The 13,146-nt window shown below is 43.9% G+C and overlaps 2 protein-coding genes across 2 annotated transcripts in view; both read left to right on the top strand.

The window, feature by feature from the left end:
• Window positions 1–13,146, top strand: part of LOC144584340 (guanylate-binding protein 3-like) — a 29,407-nt gene that overhangs the window by 830 nt on the left and 15,431 nt on the right. The window lies entirely within an intron of this gene.
• Window positions 3–12,316, top strand: LOC110086766 (guanylate-binding protein 3). The gene is made up of 10 exons (XM_072980105.2): window positions 3–217; window positions 1,179–1,306; window positions 2,109–2,218; window positions 3,505–3,701; window positions 4,500–4,733; window positions 6,474–6,754; window positions 8,722–8,934; window positions 9,180–9,282; window positions 10,285–10,478; window positions 11,414–12,316. The coding sequence occupies exons 1-10, from the start codon at window positions 40–42 to the stop codon at window positions 11,531–11,533; spliced, it is 1,758 nt and encodes a 585-aa protein (XP_072836206.2). The 5' UTR covers window positions 3–39; the 3' UTR covers window positions 11,534–12,316.

The following is a 13,146-nucleotide window of genomic DNA, read 5'->3' as shown; positions in this document are numbered from 1 at the left end:
ACTTCCTCACTAGGCTCCCCCTGGTATTCTTCACCAAGCATGATGGAAGCCCCCGTGTGCCTGATAGAGAACAATCCCAATGAGAAGCTACAAGTCAACCTGGAAGCCCTGGAGATCCTTCAGAACATCCAGCAGCCCGTGGTGGTGGTGGCCATTGTGGGACTATACCGGACCGGCAAGTCTTATCTCATGAACAAACTGGCCGGAAAGATGAAAGGTGAGAGTTTGCTTTGTTGTGTGTGTTTCTGAGAAGAAATGGAAGGATCTAATTCTTTGGACCGCACTTGGTCTATTGTTTCCCCTCCTGCTCAGATCTTTTTGGGATGAATCCAGGGCATTTTTGGAAAGTGCATCAGGCTTACTTTTGGTTTTAGACACCTGCCCGCTCTTAAGGCAGGAGCAGAGGGCCTGAATGTGGTCCAAAATATGATCTGGCAGAAACAGCCTTATGTTTGGGTTTCTTCTGACACCTTTCCTCTTATTTCTCCTTTTCCTCCTGTCTCAAAGGAGCACTTGAACTGTATCCAGATGCTCCTGACACTAGCACACCCTAGTCTGAAGTTCTCGGCGCGACCATGCTCTGCATCGAGTCTGCGGCTGAGTGATTGGGCATCTTTACATACCTGAATGAGGCACGGGCTAGTAGGCCCCTGGGTGATGTGCCTTCCCCTAAAGAACCCTTCTGAGAAACCCTCCCTGACACCCTCTTTTTCACTGCAAAAAAGTTGAATTTTAATCCCAAGAAGCTTTCTTTTAATCTTGTTCTTTTGACCTCTTTTATCCATCTTTTAAATAGGCTATATGCACACACACACACACACACACACACACACACACACACACAAACACACACACACACACAAAAACACACACACAGAGAGACACACTCGTTAGCAGGCCAAAACGCCTTTTTTTAAAAACTGGAAGTAGATTTCCCGTCACTTCCATCTTTTGCAATTTTGGACACTCCTTGTGACCCCTGAAGACACCCTGAACCGTCAGAGTGAGCGACGTCCGATATAGCTTCCTCTTTTAAGCAAAGCGCAAAAGTTTTGACCTCATTTTAGGAGTCAGAAGGATTACCACATAGAGAGTGGGAAGTGAATCCTTTCATAAACTTCCTTAAGCTGATCCTGCATACTTGAACATTGAACTTATCTTCTGTGTTGCCTAAAAAGGCTTCTCTCTAGGTGCTACGATTCAAGCAAACACCATGGGCATCTGGATGTGGTGCCTTCCCCACCCCATAATGCGTGACCATACTCTTGTACTGTTGGACACAGAAGGGCTGGGGGATGTGGAGAAGGTAAGCTGTCGAGGCAGGTGGCCAATACCAAGAAGAGTAGAGTCCCTCAAGCCTTTAGTATCAGGTGGAACCAGATTTATTTGGGGGGCTCCTAAATCTTTGGGGCGTGCCAGGAGGCTTTTGCAAGCCACATCTTGATGAGACAGCAGGAACAATGAACAGGGATATGAATCTTATAAACTTTTGCTGCCAGAGCAGAGCTGATGGGAAAAAAAAAGAATACTTGGTTCCTCACAATGAGATCTCTCTGAGATTTTTTGTTTCCTGAAATATTTTATGGGAAATGTTGCTAGATTTCTAAGACTTTTGTGACCTTTCTTTCTTTTCTTATGAAGGGCAGGACAAATGCCAAGCTCTGCAGAATTAGTACAATTCATATATATGACACATCAAGATATGAATGGAACATGCTGGAACATTTTTTATATATAAAACCGTGAAGCTGTGGAGAATTTGTCTGCAGTAACTTTTAGAAAAAAAGTGTTCCAGCATGTTCCATTCATATCCTGATGTGTTGAATTACCACAGTTAGTTTTCATTGAGTTTCTGAGAATATTCTAAGAGTCTTTAAGCCGAATATTGTAACATTACGTGCTGAGAATGAGAACTTTTATGAATATTTATGACACCCGTAACTGACAGCCTAGCTACACTGTGTAGAATTGACATTTAGCTACAACGCATAGGCTGAGGCCTAGCAACAGCATGCAAGCTTAGCTACATCACACGGGTTCCAGTGTCTCAGTATACTAGAGCTGTGTGTTAATTACCTGCGTCTCTCTCTCTCTCTCTCTCTCTCCAGAGCAATACTCAGAATGACGCATGGATATTTGCTTTGTCCATTCTCCTCAGCAGTACCTTCGTCTATAATAGCGTGGGCACCATCAATCAATACGCTTTGGAGAAACTCCAGTATCCTTATGTGCCAGCTGAGGCATCCAGTTGTTGGCAAATTACAACCTTGTATTCTTCTCCTTTCACACACTGGGTGTCACTGGGGAGCATGCTCTGTAGCTGCTGGCAACTCAGAACATGGTTCCATTTCTAAGAGAACCAGTGTTTGAATTGAACTTAGCTTCATTAGAGTCAATGTTTTAAAAGGTGACACACACATGATCCTGTTTTCCCCCACCACTACTGTGTGTTTTTCTGTTCAGGAATGTGTTATTTTAACTCCTCCACCAATGGAGGTGTTATATCGCTGTCTTATCAATCAATTTGCCCAATGTGCACTCCTCCGTCAGGCTTAATTGCTCTTAATTTCTATGCTGGTTATATAGGAATACAGGACTGGTACGCTATGCTGTAGCATTCTCTGCTGCCTGCTCAGTAGCTGGGTGGATGTGCTTGCCTGTGCACAGCTGCTCTCTAAGGTCTCTCTGCTACTGCTGTCAGGAAATCTCTCTCTCTCTCTCTCTCTCTCTCTCTCTCACACACACACACACACACACACACACACACACAGAGAGAGAGAGAGAGAGAGAGAGAGAGAGAGAGAGAGAGAATAGAGAATAGAGAATAGAGACAGAGAGGGAGCCTGGGCTGGTAGAGGTTCAGTGATGTTGCGGGGGGGATTGAGGAGAGAGAAAACTCAGCACTATTTTATTCTCCTCGTTGTCCTCCCACACCACTTCTTCCTCACCATCCTTTCCAAGGAATGCCACTGGCCTGTGTGACTCTTGAGTATGTGAAGACCACAGTCTGGTCCATTTACAGTGTGATAGCAAAAAAGAAAAAAAGGAAAGGAAAATATGATTTTCAAATGAATGATGATAATAATATCAGAAGCATCCGTATTGGTCTTGGTGATAGAGCGCTCTTAGTTTTATTTTTTATTTTGGGTAAATGTTGAATGTTGTACAGTATTTTACTGTTTTATTTATTATGTATTTGAAAAATTAAGAAAAATTAAAAGAAAAAGATCTCCTTCTCTCATGCACAGAGGAAATACCTTGTCTCTTATGCTGCTTGAGATGTCACATCACCAAAAAAAACAAGTGAAATGGACTCTTTGTTTTTTCCACAATTGCATTTATTCATAAGCAATGTTTCTTTAAGTAAGCGAGAGTTGTTCTAAGGGTTTTAGCGAGGGTGATGATGAGACCCAGAGGCAGAATATTTAAATGGGATGTTCCTGAAAAATGAAGGGCACTTGCGAGATTCTTGCCCCGGTCTCAGTTTCCTTAACGTAATCCCAGGTATGTGACAGAGCTGACCAAGCACATCAAAGTGAAAGCTTCACCCAAGAAAACCTCTGAAGAGGATGAGAGTGACTTCCTCAGGTTCTTCCCAGTTTTCATCTGGGCTGTGCGTGATTTTTCACTACAGCTCAAGCTGAACGGACGCCGTATAACTGAGGACGAATACCTGGAGAATGCCTTGAAGAGGAAACCAGGTAGCTTTGAATGGGGAAAGTTGGACACCACTTCCAGTGGTTGCAGCCACTTGGCATTGCCTTGCCTTTCTCCAGTGTAGAATATCTTTCACTTAATCTTCTCCCTTTCAGGATTGGCTCTTGGGCTTCAGTTTCCCCCCTTGGCCAAAGACCTTCACTCTTTGTTATATTAGGGTTGATGCTGCAACCGGCATTCTTCAAACAGATTGAACTCTCAGCATCATTATTTATTATGTTTCCCCAGCTGATTAACTTTACAGTGGTGTCCTGCTAGACGATGACCTCGTAAAACGACGAATCCGCACGACGATGATATTTTTTGATCGCTATAGTAATTCGCAAAATAGTGATTCCAATGGCCGATTTTCACTTGACTATTTGGTCCATGCTTCGCGGACCGTTTTTCGCAAGCCGACGATTTTTACAGCTGATCGGCGGCTTCGCAAAATGGCTTCCTATGTTTTCGGGACAGCTATTCTTACAGCTGATAAGCGCTCACAAAATGGCTTCCCTATAGGTGATCTTTGCAGGACGACAATGTATTTTCCCCATTGGAACGTATTAAACGGGTTTCAATGTATTCTAATGGGGAAACGGTTTTTGAATGACGATGATTTTGCTAAACAGCGATTTTCACGGAACGAATTATCATTGTCATGCAGGGCACCACTGTATTCTGCATCTTTCAGGATGACGTAGGAATTCAAATACAACTTACATCTGGGGTGGGGAAAGGATGGTATTGAACATCCCTGTAAACCTTGTCAGCTTGACCTTGTCTGTGATTCTCTCCCCTAGAGAGCCCTGAGACTCTTGACCTTGCCAAGAAATGCATTCGGCAATATTTCCCCAGCCGCAAGTGCTTCGTCTTTGACCGCCCGGCTGGAACGCGAGACTTAGAGGACCTGGAGGACCTGCCTGAATCAAAACTGTGCCCTGACTTCTTGGAGCAGGTGGACAAGTTCTGCAAATACATTCACAACAATGCCCAGCCAAAAATGATCCAAGGAGGCCACAGAGTGACTGGGAAATGTGAGTGGAAGCAACAGGTTGGGTTGATTGGCTCGTGAAAAGTCCTGAAAGGAGGACTGGAGGATGGGCTTCTCCAAGATACTATGGCAAGATTTGTAATGAAGGCAGTACAACTCCACCTTGCCTGGGCGGGGTGTGGGGGAGGGAATAACCATCTGCAGGGATATGCTTTTTCTTTCTCATTCATCATCACTAAATTGACAATGTTGACACATCGGCTTCTACATTCGCACAATTTCCTCCTATTTAAGCTAGTTTACTTCTCTGTGCCCAGATTTGCCAGAATTTATACCAGCAGCCTTGGCTTCCCCTATTCTGAAATCCAATATCAGGCTTAGAGCTTGAATCCAAGACTGAATGAACTAAACAGCTGGCCTTAAGGAAGTTTCATTTCCTTAGTTCTAGACTCTCCACCCTGGCAATCTGTAATATGGAGATGATTACCCTTGTTGGACTTCAGGTCAGGCCAAGACGTTTCCTGAGGTGGGACAGTACTGGGCATCAAGCAAGGCGCTGTCCTACCAAGGCACATATGATTTAAAGCTACCACAGTTAATTTGGCACAAGAAACATAAAGCTCCACTCAACAGTAAACAGATGTGATAACAAATTAATTAACAATTTGCTGTCCTTCTTATGAACTCTAAAATCCGCTGCTTCATTCCAGCTGATGAGCAGATTGACCATGTCTCTGTTTAATGGAGTTGTTGTAAAGAAAACACACATCACTGCAGGCCATTTTTTTACCTTATTCAAAATATCTCTGAACTAGTAAAAATCACTGTAAATTCAATTGTTAGCATATGAGATTAGGCAAATAAGATAAAAAGGTAAAGGTAAAGGTTCCCCTTGACAATTTTTGTCCAGTCGTGTCCGACTCTAGGGGGCGGCGCTCATCCCGCTCTTCAAGCCATAGAGCCAGCGTTTGTCTGAAGACAATCTTCCCGTGGTCACATGGCCAGTGTGATTTAGACACGGAACGCTGTTTACCTTCCCACCGAGATGGTACCTATTTATCTACTCACATTTGCATGCTTTCGAACCGCTAGGTTGGCGGGAGCTGGGATAAGCGACGGGAGCTCACTCCGTCGCGTGGATTCGATCTTATGACTGCTTGGTCTTCTGACCCTGCAGCACAGGCTTCTGCGGTTTAGCCCACAGCGCCACCACGTCCAGAGGCAAATAAGATACTGACCTCTTATTTTAGTAACTGATGCTTATAGTAATAAATATTGATACAGTGGCTCGGGCATTCGAGGAAGCACAACGGAAGCATGTTCTAAAAGAACAGTTCCTCAACCTTTTGGCATCCTGTCCCCCTTTCGATTTATGAGGAATTCTTAAGGTTTCCCTTTTTACCACCTTAAGAAAAATCACTAGTTTGAAATTTAAAAGTAAAAACAATATTTCCAATTATAATTGAGAATAAGGATTTTTTTCCCTTTCACAAAAGCTGCCTCCACCAACTGTATATGTGTCCATAAGCTGATAAAACCATTCCTTTCTCTATGGAAGTATCGCATTCTCATGACCCCTTGACATTTCTTTGGGGCCACACCTCACGGTTAGCCAAAAATTTTTTCGAAGAGGTCAGTAGGTATTTATATGTTACAACACATTTTACTTTACCCCGCAGCCATTATTCAATCTGAGACCCTCAATGAGAAGGGAGGCTAGAAAGTAGATAAGTAAAAGTGGATGAAACATGATTTTTCTGCTTGCCATCCTCCCTCTTTGCAGCTTTGGGACACCTAGTACAGACCTACGTGGACGCCATTGCTAGCGGGACCGTCCCCTGCATAGAGAACGCCGTGACCGTCTTGGCCCAGATTGAGAACACAGCTGCGGTTCAGGACGCCATTATGTGCTATGAAGCTGCCATAAAGCAACGTGTGCAGCTGCCCACGGAGACGGTCAATGAGGTGCTGGAGGCCCACGGCCACTGCGAGAAGGAAGCCCTCAAATTGTTCATGGCCCGCGCCTTCAAGGATGACAACCACGAGTACCAAAAAAACCTGGCGGTACAGAGATTAATTAATTGGTGGGAATGAGACTGAAGGCCAAACTGTTCATTATGGATAGCCCATGATTAGAGCCCATGATTAGAGCCCATGATTAGAGCCCATGGATAGCCCATGATCCAGAGTGTATCTGATTTGGGTGTATCTGGAAATCAGTCTTCCTGACGAAGCCTGGTGTACTAGGTCCAAAAGAACACCACAGAGTGAAGCAAGAAATTTTCATAATTTCGTGAGGTGAGAAAACCTCCTGCTTTGAAAGCTTACAAAAGCTTTCAGTTTGTAAGGAAATATCTCCTCCATTCATGAATTATCCATAATGTGAAGTCTGGCTCATAGAGTGAAGCAAATGTGAATTCCTATTTGGATGGTTGTGTTGATAGCAAGTTGGATCATTGAAAATAGAGGCTTCTTTGTACGGAACAGTAGGCTGATTCTTGGGTTAATTTAGGGGGTGACTGACATATCAAAGACATATGTAGCAGGGATACACTAACTTTTGACTGGATTGGGTTGGAATGGATTGATTTTCACTCTTCTTGCAGTGTAGCCAGAAATGCTGACAAGACAGTTTGGAGGAAACCAAGACAGTTTGGAGGAAACCAAGATGGCGGACCTCTCCTTCCATGGACAAAAACTGGTTGTTGACTCTTTTGACCCCATAGGTCATGGGAAGTCCTTTAGTGCACGAGCACACCACTTTCTCCCCCTACATGGTGCTACTGCCTGAGAGGATTTATATACCTCTTCCAAATGCTAGGCCTAATTGTGCCAGCGTAAAAAGCCCAGTCAGCTCCCTATGATAATTGTTCCTGGGAAGACTGCAGCTAAAAATCTTTGTGTTTCTCAAAGATCAGGGCTTAGAATTTTGACCAAGAGAACAACTTGTTTTATGGGTAGGTCACTTTGAAAAGGACACTAATCCAGGGCAGCAACCAAGAGGTCCATTCCCATCCCCCCAAAGCCACCAGGCTTTCCACATATTCCCTGTTCTGAACTGATAGCTGGTTAACAAAACACCACCTTGTACTTAGGATTCAATAGATTCAGGGGCTCCAGGAGGAGATTCATCGCATAAAGATGTAATTCTTGCCATGAGTATCAAAGATACCCCCAAACTCTCCTCTGGGTCTCTTAGTGTCTAGACCACTGGTTCTTAACCTTGGGTTACTCAGGAGTTTTGGACTGCAACTCCCAGAAGCCTTCACCACAAACTGTGCTGGCTGGGGTTTCTGGGAGTTGCAGTTCAAAAACATCTGAGTAACAAAGGTTAAGAACCACTGCTCTAGACACAAGCTCCTTCCTGCACTCCCTTTTGGGTATGATTATTCCAGAAGTCTGAAATGGAAATTGTCTGCTTTTCTCCCAGGTGTGTTATTGTCATGCTTGTGATGGCTGATGGTCCTGCTTGGAAGAGTGTCATTCCATTGCTTCCCTTTTCCACTGGTCCACCTGCCCTAAAACTAACCCATGAGTTTATGCTGTCAAAAGATTTTGTCTTCATTCCCCATTAGAGAATCTAAAAGGGATGTGGTGGCGCTGCGGGCTAAACCGCAGAAGCCTGTGCTGCAGGGTCAGAAGACCAAGCAGTCATAAGATCAAATCCGCGCAACGGAGTGAGCGTCCGTTGCTTATCCCAGCTCCCGCCAACCTAGTGGTTCGAAAGCATGCAAATGCAAGTAGATAAATAGGGACCACTTCGGCGGGAAGGTAACAGCGTTCTGTGTCTAAGTCGCACTGGCCATGTGACCACGGAAGATTGCCTTCCAACAAACGCTGGCTCTATGGCTTGGAAACGGGGATGAGCACCGCCTCCTAGAGTCGAACAAAATTGTCAAGGGGAACCTTTACCTTTACCTAAGAAGCCTCCAAGTTTGGGAAGTCCTGGAGCAGGGCCTACGGGACCACTGTCCACAGGGCCCATCCGTTCCATCTGAACTTGCCTCTCTGTTTTCTCTTCATTGTCACAGAACCAGATGAAATCCAAACTTCAAGAGCTGATTTCTCACAATGAGCAGGTGTCTTTAGATCGATGTCAGGCTTTGCTTATGGCCCTGTTCCGGTTTGTGGAGGAGAGGATTAGCAATGGAAGCTACTCAGTGCCGGGTGGCTACCAGATGTTTCTGGAGGAGCAGAAGGAAAAACTACAACATTATGAGCGGGCGCCTAAGAAAGGTTTAATGGTGAGTCAAGGCTTTCTGCCCTGTGAAGCCCTTTTCTCTAAGCCCAGCCCTCCTTCAGAATGGTGAACTGAGAGAAAGTTTCTTAAAGCAATGGAGTTCGGTAAGGGTAAGTCCAGGAGAAGTCAGGTTGACTGGCCATACCTCAATGGGGTCTCACATCATTTTTTCACAGTCATGCTCATCATTTGGTATGCCACAAAATATTTTCTCTTTTCCTTATTCCTACCTCCACCACATTTCTCCAGGCTGCTAAGGCCCTCCAAGACTTCCTGAAATCCAGGGAAATGACAGTCCAGTCCATCCTGAAGGCGGATCAGATCCTCACAGACAAGCAGAAGGAAATTGAAGGTGAAGCCTCCGTATCTTCCCATCTGTGCTGTGTGTTTGAAACAGGGGAACTTTTAGCCTTCTTTTCTGCTGAGCCAGGAGTGTTTACTTCATATCCACATCCAAGCCATTTTACCTCAACGTGCCCCAATAGTGCAGAAAGAAAAAACAGCAATTCTGGATGATTGATGATTTTTGAACAGCCATGGTGGGTCTTAGATTGGGCCTACCCAGTGTGCAAATTAGATATTTCCTGGGCTATTTATGGCAATTGCAGATGTTTTGGCTAACAGCTCACAGGATCTTTGACCAGCTGGTATGCTGGCTGGGGCTTAGAGGAGTTGTTGTCCAAATTTTTTTGGAGGATACCAGATTTCCTACTCTCAATTTAGAGCCAATGATCTACTATAAAGCCGCTTCCCTAAATTCTTCTCCCAAGCTCATCTTTTTCTTCCGGCTGACCCTCCTGAATTCCATCACTTTTGTCCAGCTCACTTCTGTACTGGAGCTAAGAACGCAGAACAAATAGAAGCAGAAGATGAACCCCTCCAAAATTTAGGCAGAGGGTTGGCACAATTAAAACTTTGGCTGAAACAGCAACCAGCAAATTACACCATGTTGTTTCCTGCTGTGGGGAGGGGATTTAGTTCAAAAGTACTGCTCTTGGAGGTACCCAGAGCAGAGAATGAGCTTTTTGGGCAATAATGCTTTCGGTTGGAGGGAGACCTTCAAGACATGCCCTTAAACAAATCCTGCATTTAGTATTTAGTCCATTCCTGGTCTAGAAGCATTCCAGTTGTATGACCTCCAGATTCCTTAGTGAAATCTTGTTAGTCCCAAGTTTGAAGTAATAACAAAGGCAACTGCCAATTCCATACAGTGAAACTATGGCATCATTCCTGGTCACACCCTTGCTTTTTCTGTATACATCTTGATGCATGGATGGGTAGTTTGCTCAGGGGAAGAACAATATGGCTTCTAGTACAAACAGGGGAATCTAGATGGATAATTTCCTTTGTCTAGTGGAAAAAATCCAGGCTGAAGCCTCTAAACGGGAAGCTGAGCTGCATGAGAAAATGAGAATTGAAGCTGAAGAGAGGGCTGAACAAGAAAAACAGAGTTATGAGGAGCACAAAAACCAGTTGCTGGAGAAGATGGAGGCAGACCGAAGACGGCTTCTGGCTGAGAACGAGGCCGTGCTGAGCAGGAAGCTTGAGGTAACAAGAACATCAGCTGGCAATAAAAGAAAGATACCTGGAGATTTGATCCTGAAATTACCAAGTCTATATCTCCATAATTACATCAAATGTTACCACTTCTAGTTTTTCATCTGTCTTACTTGGTCACACTGTTAAAACCTGTTAGCTCATGCGTTTTAGCTAATTTTGGGGCTCTCTACACTAGAGTAATGCCAGCTGCACTCACTGAATCTTACTGTGATAAACATTTAATCTGACCAAATAGTTAGGTATGGTTAGCACCAGAACAATGTTTGCCTTCCCTCTTTTCCCATACTGACTTTATTTATTTATTTATTTATTTATTTATTTATTTATTTATTTATTTAGTTAGTTAGTTAGTTAGTTAGTTAGTTAGTTAGTTAGTTAGTTAGTTTTTAGATCCCCCATCTGGCTGAAGGCAACTCTGGGAAGTTTATAACATATATAAACAATATGCTTAAAGTACCACTGAACAGAACAGAAAACAGAAAAAAAAAGAAAATATAAATAAACAGTACCATTGAAACATGAAAATATATTTGCATAAAACATTCAGAACATTTAAAACATTGAGAATGGCGGACTTGCATTCTGCATTACTTGGCTGGTTGTGGAAATCTGTGCTATAGAGAGGAAAAAAGCTTAAAAATCCTTTTGAAGTATAGTTGGGTTCCTGGCTTTTTTGAGGAAGAAGAGAGGTGGGAAGGCTTATGTATACTTCCTTCAGGTTATCACAGCCCTGTGTGTGATGCCATCATCTCAAGAAACTCTGTTGGCTGAGTAAGAGTAGGGGCTTTCACTTCCTGGAGTATTTCCTTGTCCCAACGACTCACAGGATACAATGGGGGGGGGCCCCGGAGACATAAAGGTCTGTTCTCATCTGTCCAAATTTGTCACCTATGTCCACCCTTCACTCCCTCCTTCCCAACCAGGAGCAGAGACGGGTTCAAGAAGAAGGTTTTCACCGCGAATACTCAAGGCTTCAGGGTGAAATTCAAAACCTGCGATCTCAGATATCTGAGCAAGCGTCAAGCCCATGTGTGATCCTTTGAAAACAGCATCTCTGGGAGACGGATGAATGGATCGAAAATCTGGTCCTGAATTTAGGCCTGTCCATCTGGAGCAGGGGTGATGATTGGGAATCTATGGTTGTGTCGGGGATAATAAAACTAGCTGTTAGCCTATCTTTGTGGTACATCTGTACACATTTTTCAGAAATGTCCACCTTTTAATGTTAAATGAACAAAATTAGAAAAAAGCAAGGTAAAGAGATAAGGGACCTCTAGGTTGTCTATAGACATAGGTATCTTCAAGTGTACAGACAATTTATATGATTTAGATGTGGGAGCACATCAAGCTTCCAGTGTCTGCTTGGCCATGAAGACATTTCAGTCCTGGGCATTCCTACGTGTCGGGACAGAGGCGTTTTTGAAACTTTCTGCCTTTTTACACGCATAGTTCTCTGACTGTCGCTCTTGAACTGAAGCTCCAGGGTGGTGTTGTGTCTTGAGTGCTGGATTTGGGAGACCAAGTTTCGGTATTCTCTTAGTCAATGGGTGTTCTTGGGCCAGTCATTCTCTCTGAGCCTGGCCTACCTAACAGGGTTCCTGTGAGAATAAAGCAAAGAAGTGGGAGGAGCAATATATACACCATGTTGAACTCATTGGAAGAGAGGAGAAGGCATGACCAATCTTGTTTGCTATTGTGGAAGCAGAATCAGCCCTATTTATATCGCATTTTCTTACAGTCTTATAGTTACATTTTTTGGATAATTGATAACAGCAGAATACACATCTGTTTGTACGTGCCTGTTCAATAAAAGGAATTGAAGTAGAGACTTTTTGGACATTCAGTTTATCCCTTGGGGAAAATCAAATGAAAGGACATTCAGAAGGAGAGAGAATGGTACACGGTGCAAAATATTCCTCTTGGTCTCACTGGGATCAACCCTTCTGAAATAAATGCCAGCTGTGAAAAACAGAGGCTTCTAATATTTCCCTGGAGGTCTACATAATTCTGTAGGTCTCTTAAGGGAGAGGTTTAGGTGTCAACATCTCTGATCACATTTACATGCAAGGACCCTTCCTCCCTTTAAAGGTAAAGAAAAAGGGGGGAAATGACAACACAACCAAAAATCCCCCTCCTTGTCCCCTTTTCCTCTGGGGAAGGAAAGGAAGTTTTCAATTAAAAAATAATTGTTCTGAGTGCTCTAGAGCAGTGGTTCTTAACCTTTGTTACTCAGGTATTTTTGAACTGCAACTCCCAAAAACATCTGAGTAACAAAGGTTAAGAACCAGTGCTCTAGAGCACTGGTTCTCAACTTTGGCTTACTCAGGACTTGTGGACTGCAACTCCCAGAAGCCTTCACCACCAACTGTGCTGGCTGGGATTTCTGGGAGTTGCAGTTCAAAAACATCCGAGTAACAAAGGTTGGGGACCTAGGCTCTACAGCTCATCATGGGGTGGTGGGAGGAAGCTTTCATGTTCCCAAAACACTGAAGCAGCTTAGGCAGGCAGCTTAAGCCAGCCCCTTTGCTTCAGTCCTCATAATCACACATGCTGGAATCAGACCAAACCAGAAAGATCCTACCTGCACTAAAAAAAACAAGCAAACAAGTCAGCAAAGAGCAGTAGTCCCCGACAGGGATCCAAAAAGGAGCAGGTT

This window comes from Pogona vitticeps, chromosome 9 (assembly GCF_051106095.1).
Source record: "Pogona vitticeps strain Pit_001003342236 chromosome 9, PviZW2.1, whole genome shotgun sequence".
NCBI lineage: Eukaryota > Metazoa > Chordata > Lepidosauria > Squamata > Agamidae > Pogona > Pogona vitticeps.
This window is presented reverse-complemented; position numbering and strand designations above follow the sequence as displayed.

Excerpts from the sequence above, each read along its gene's own strand:
- LOC110086766 (XM_072980105.2), top strand. The coding sequence starts at position 40 with ATGATGGAAGCCCCCGTGTGCCTGATAGAGAACAATCCCAATGAGAAG. Across the intron at positions 218-1,178 it reads ACTGGCCGGAAAGATGAAAG|GCTTCTCTCTAGGTGCTACG; the intron begins GTGAGAGTTTGC and ends TTGCCTAAAAAG. Across the intron at positions 2,219-3,504 it reads TACGCTTTGGAGAAACTCCA|GTATGTGACAGAGCTGACCA; the intron begins GTATCCTTATGT and ends ACGTAATCCCAG.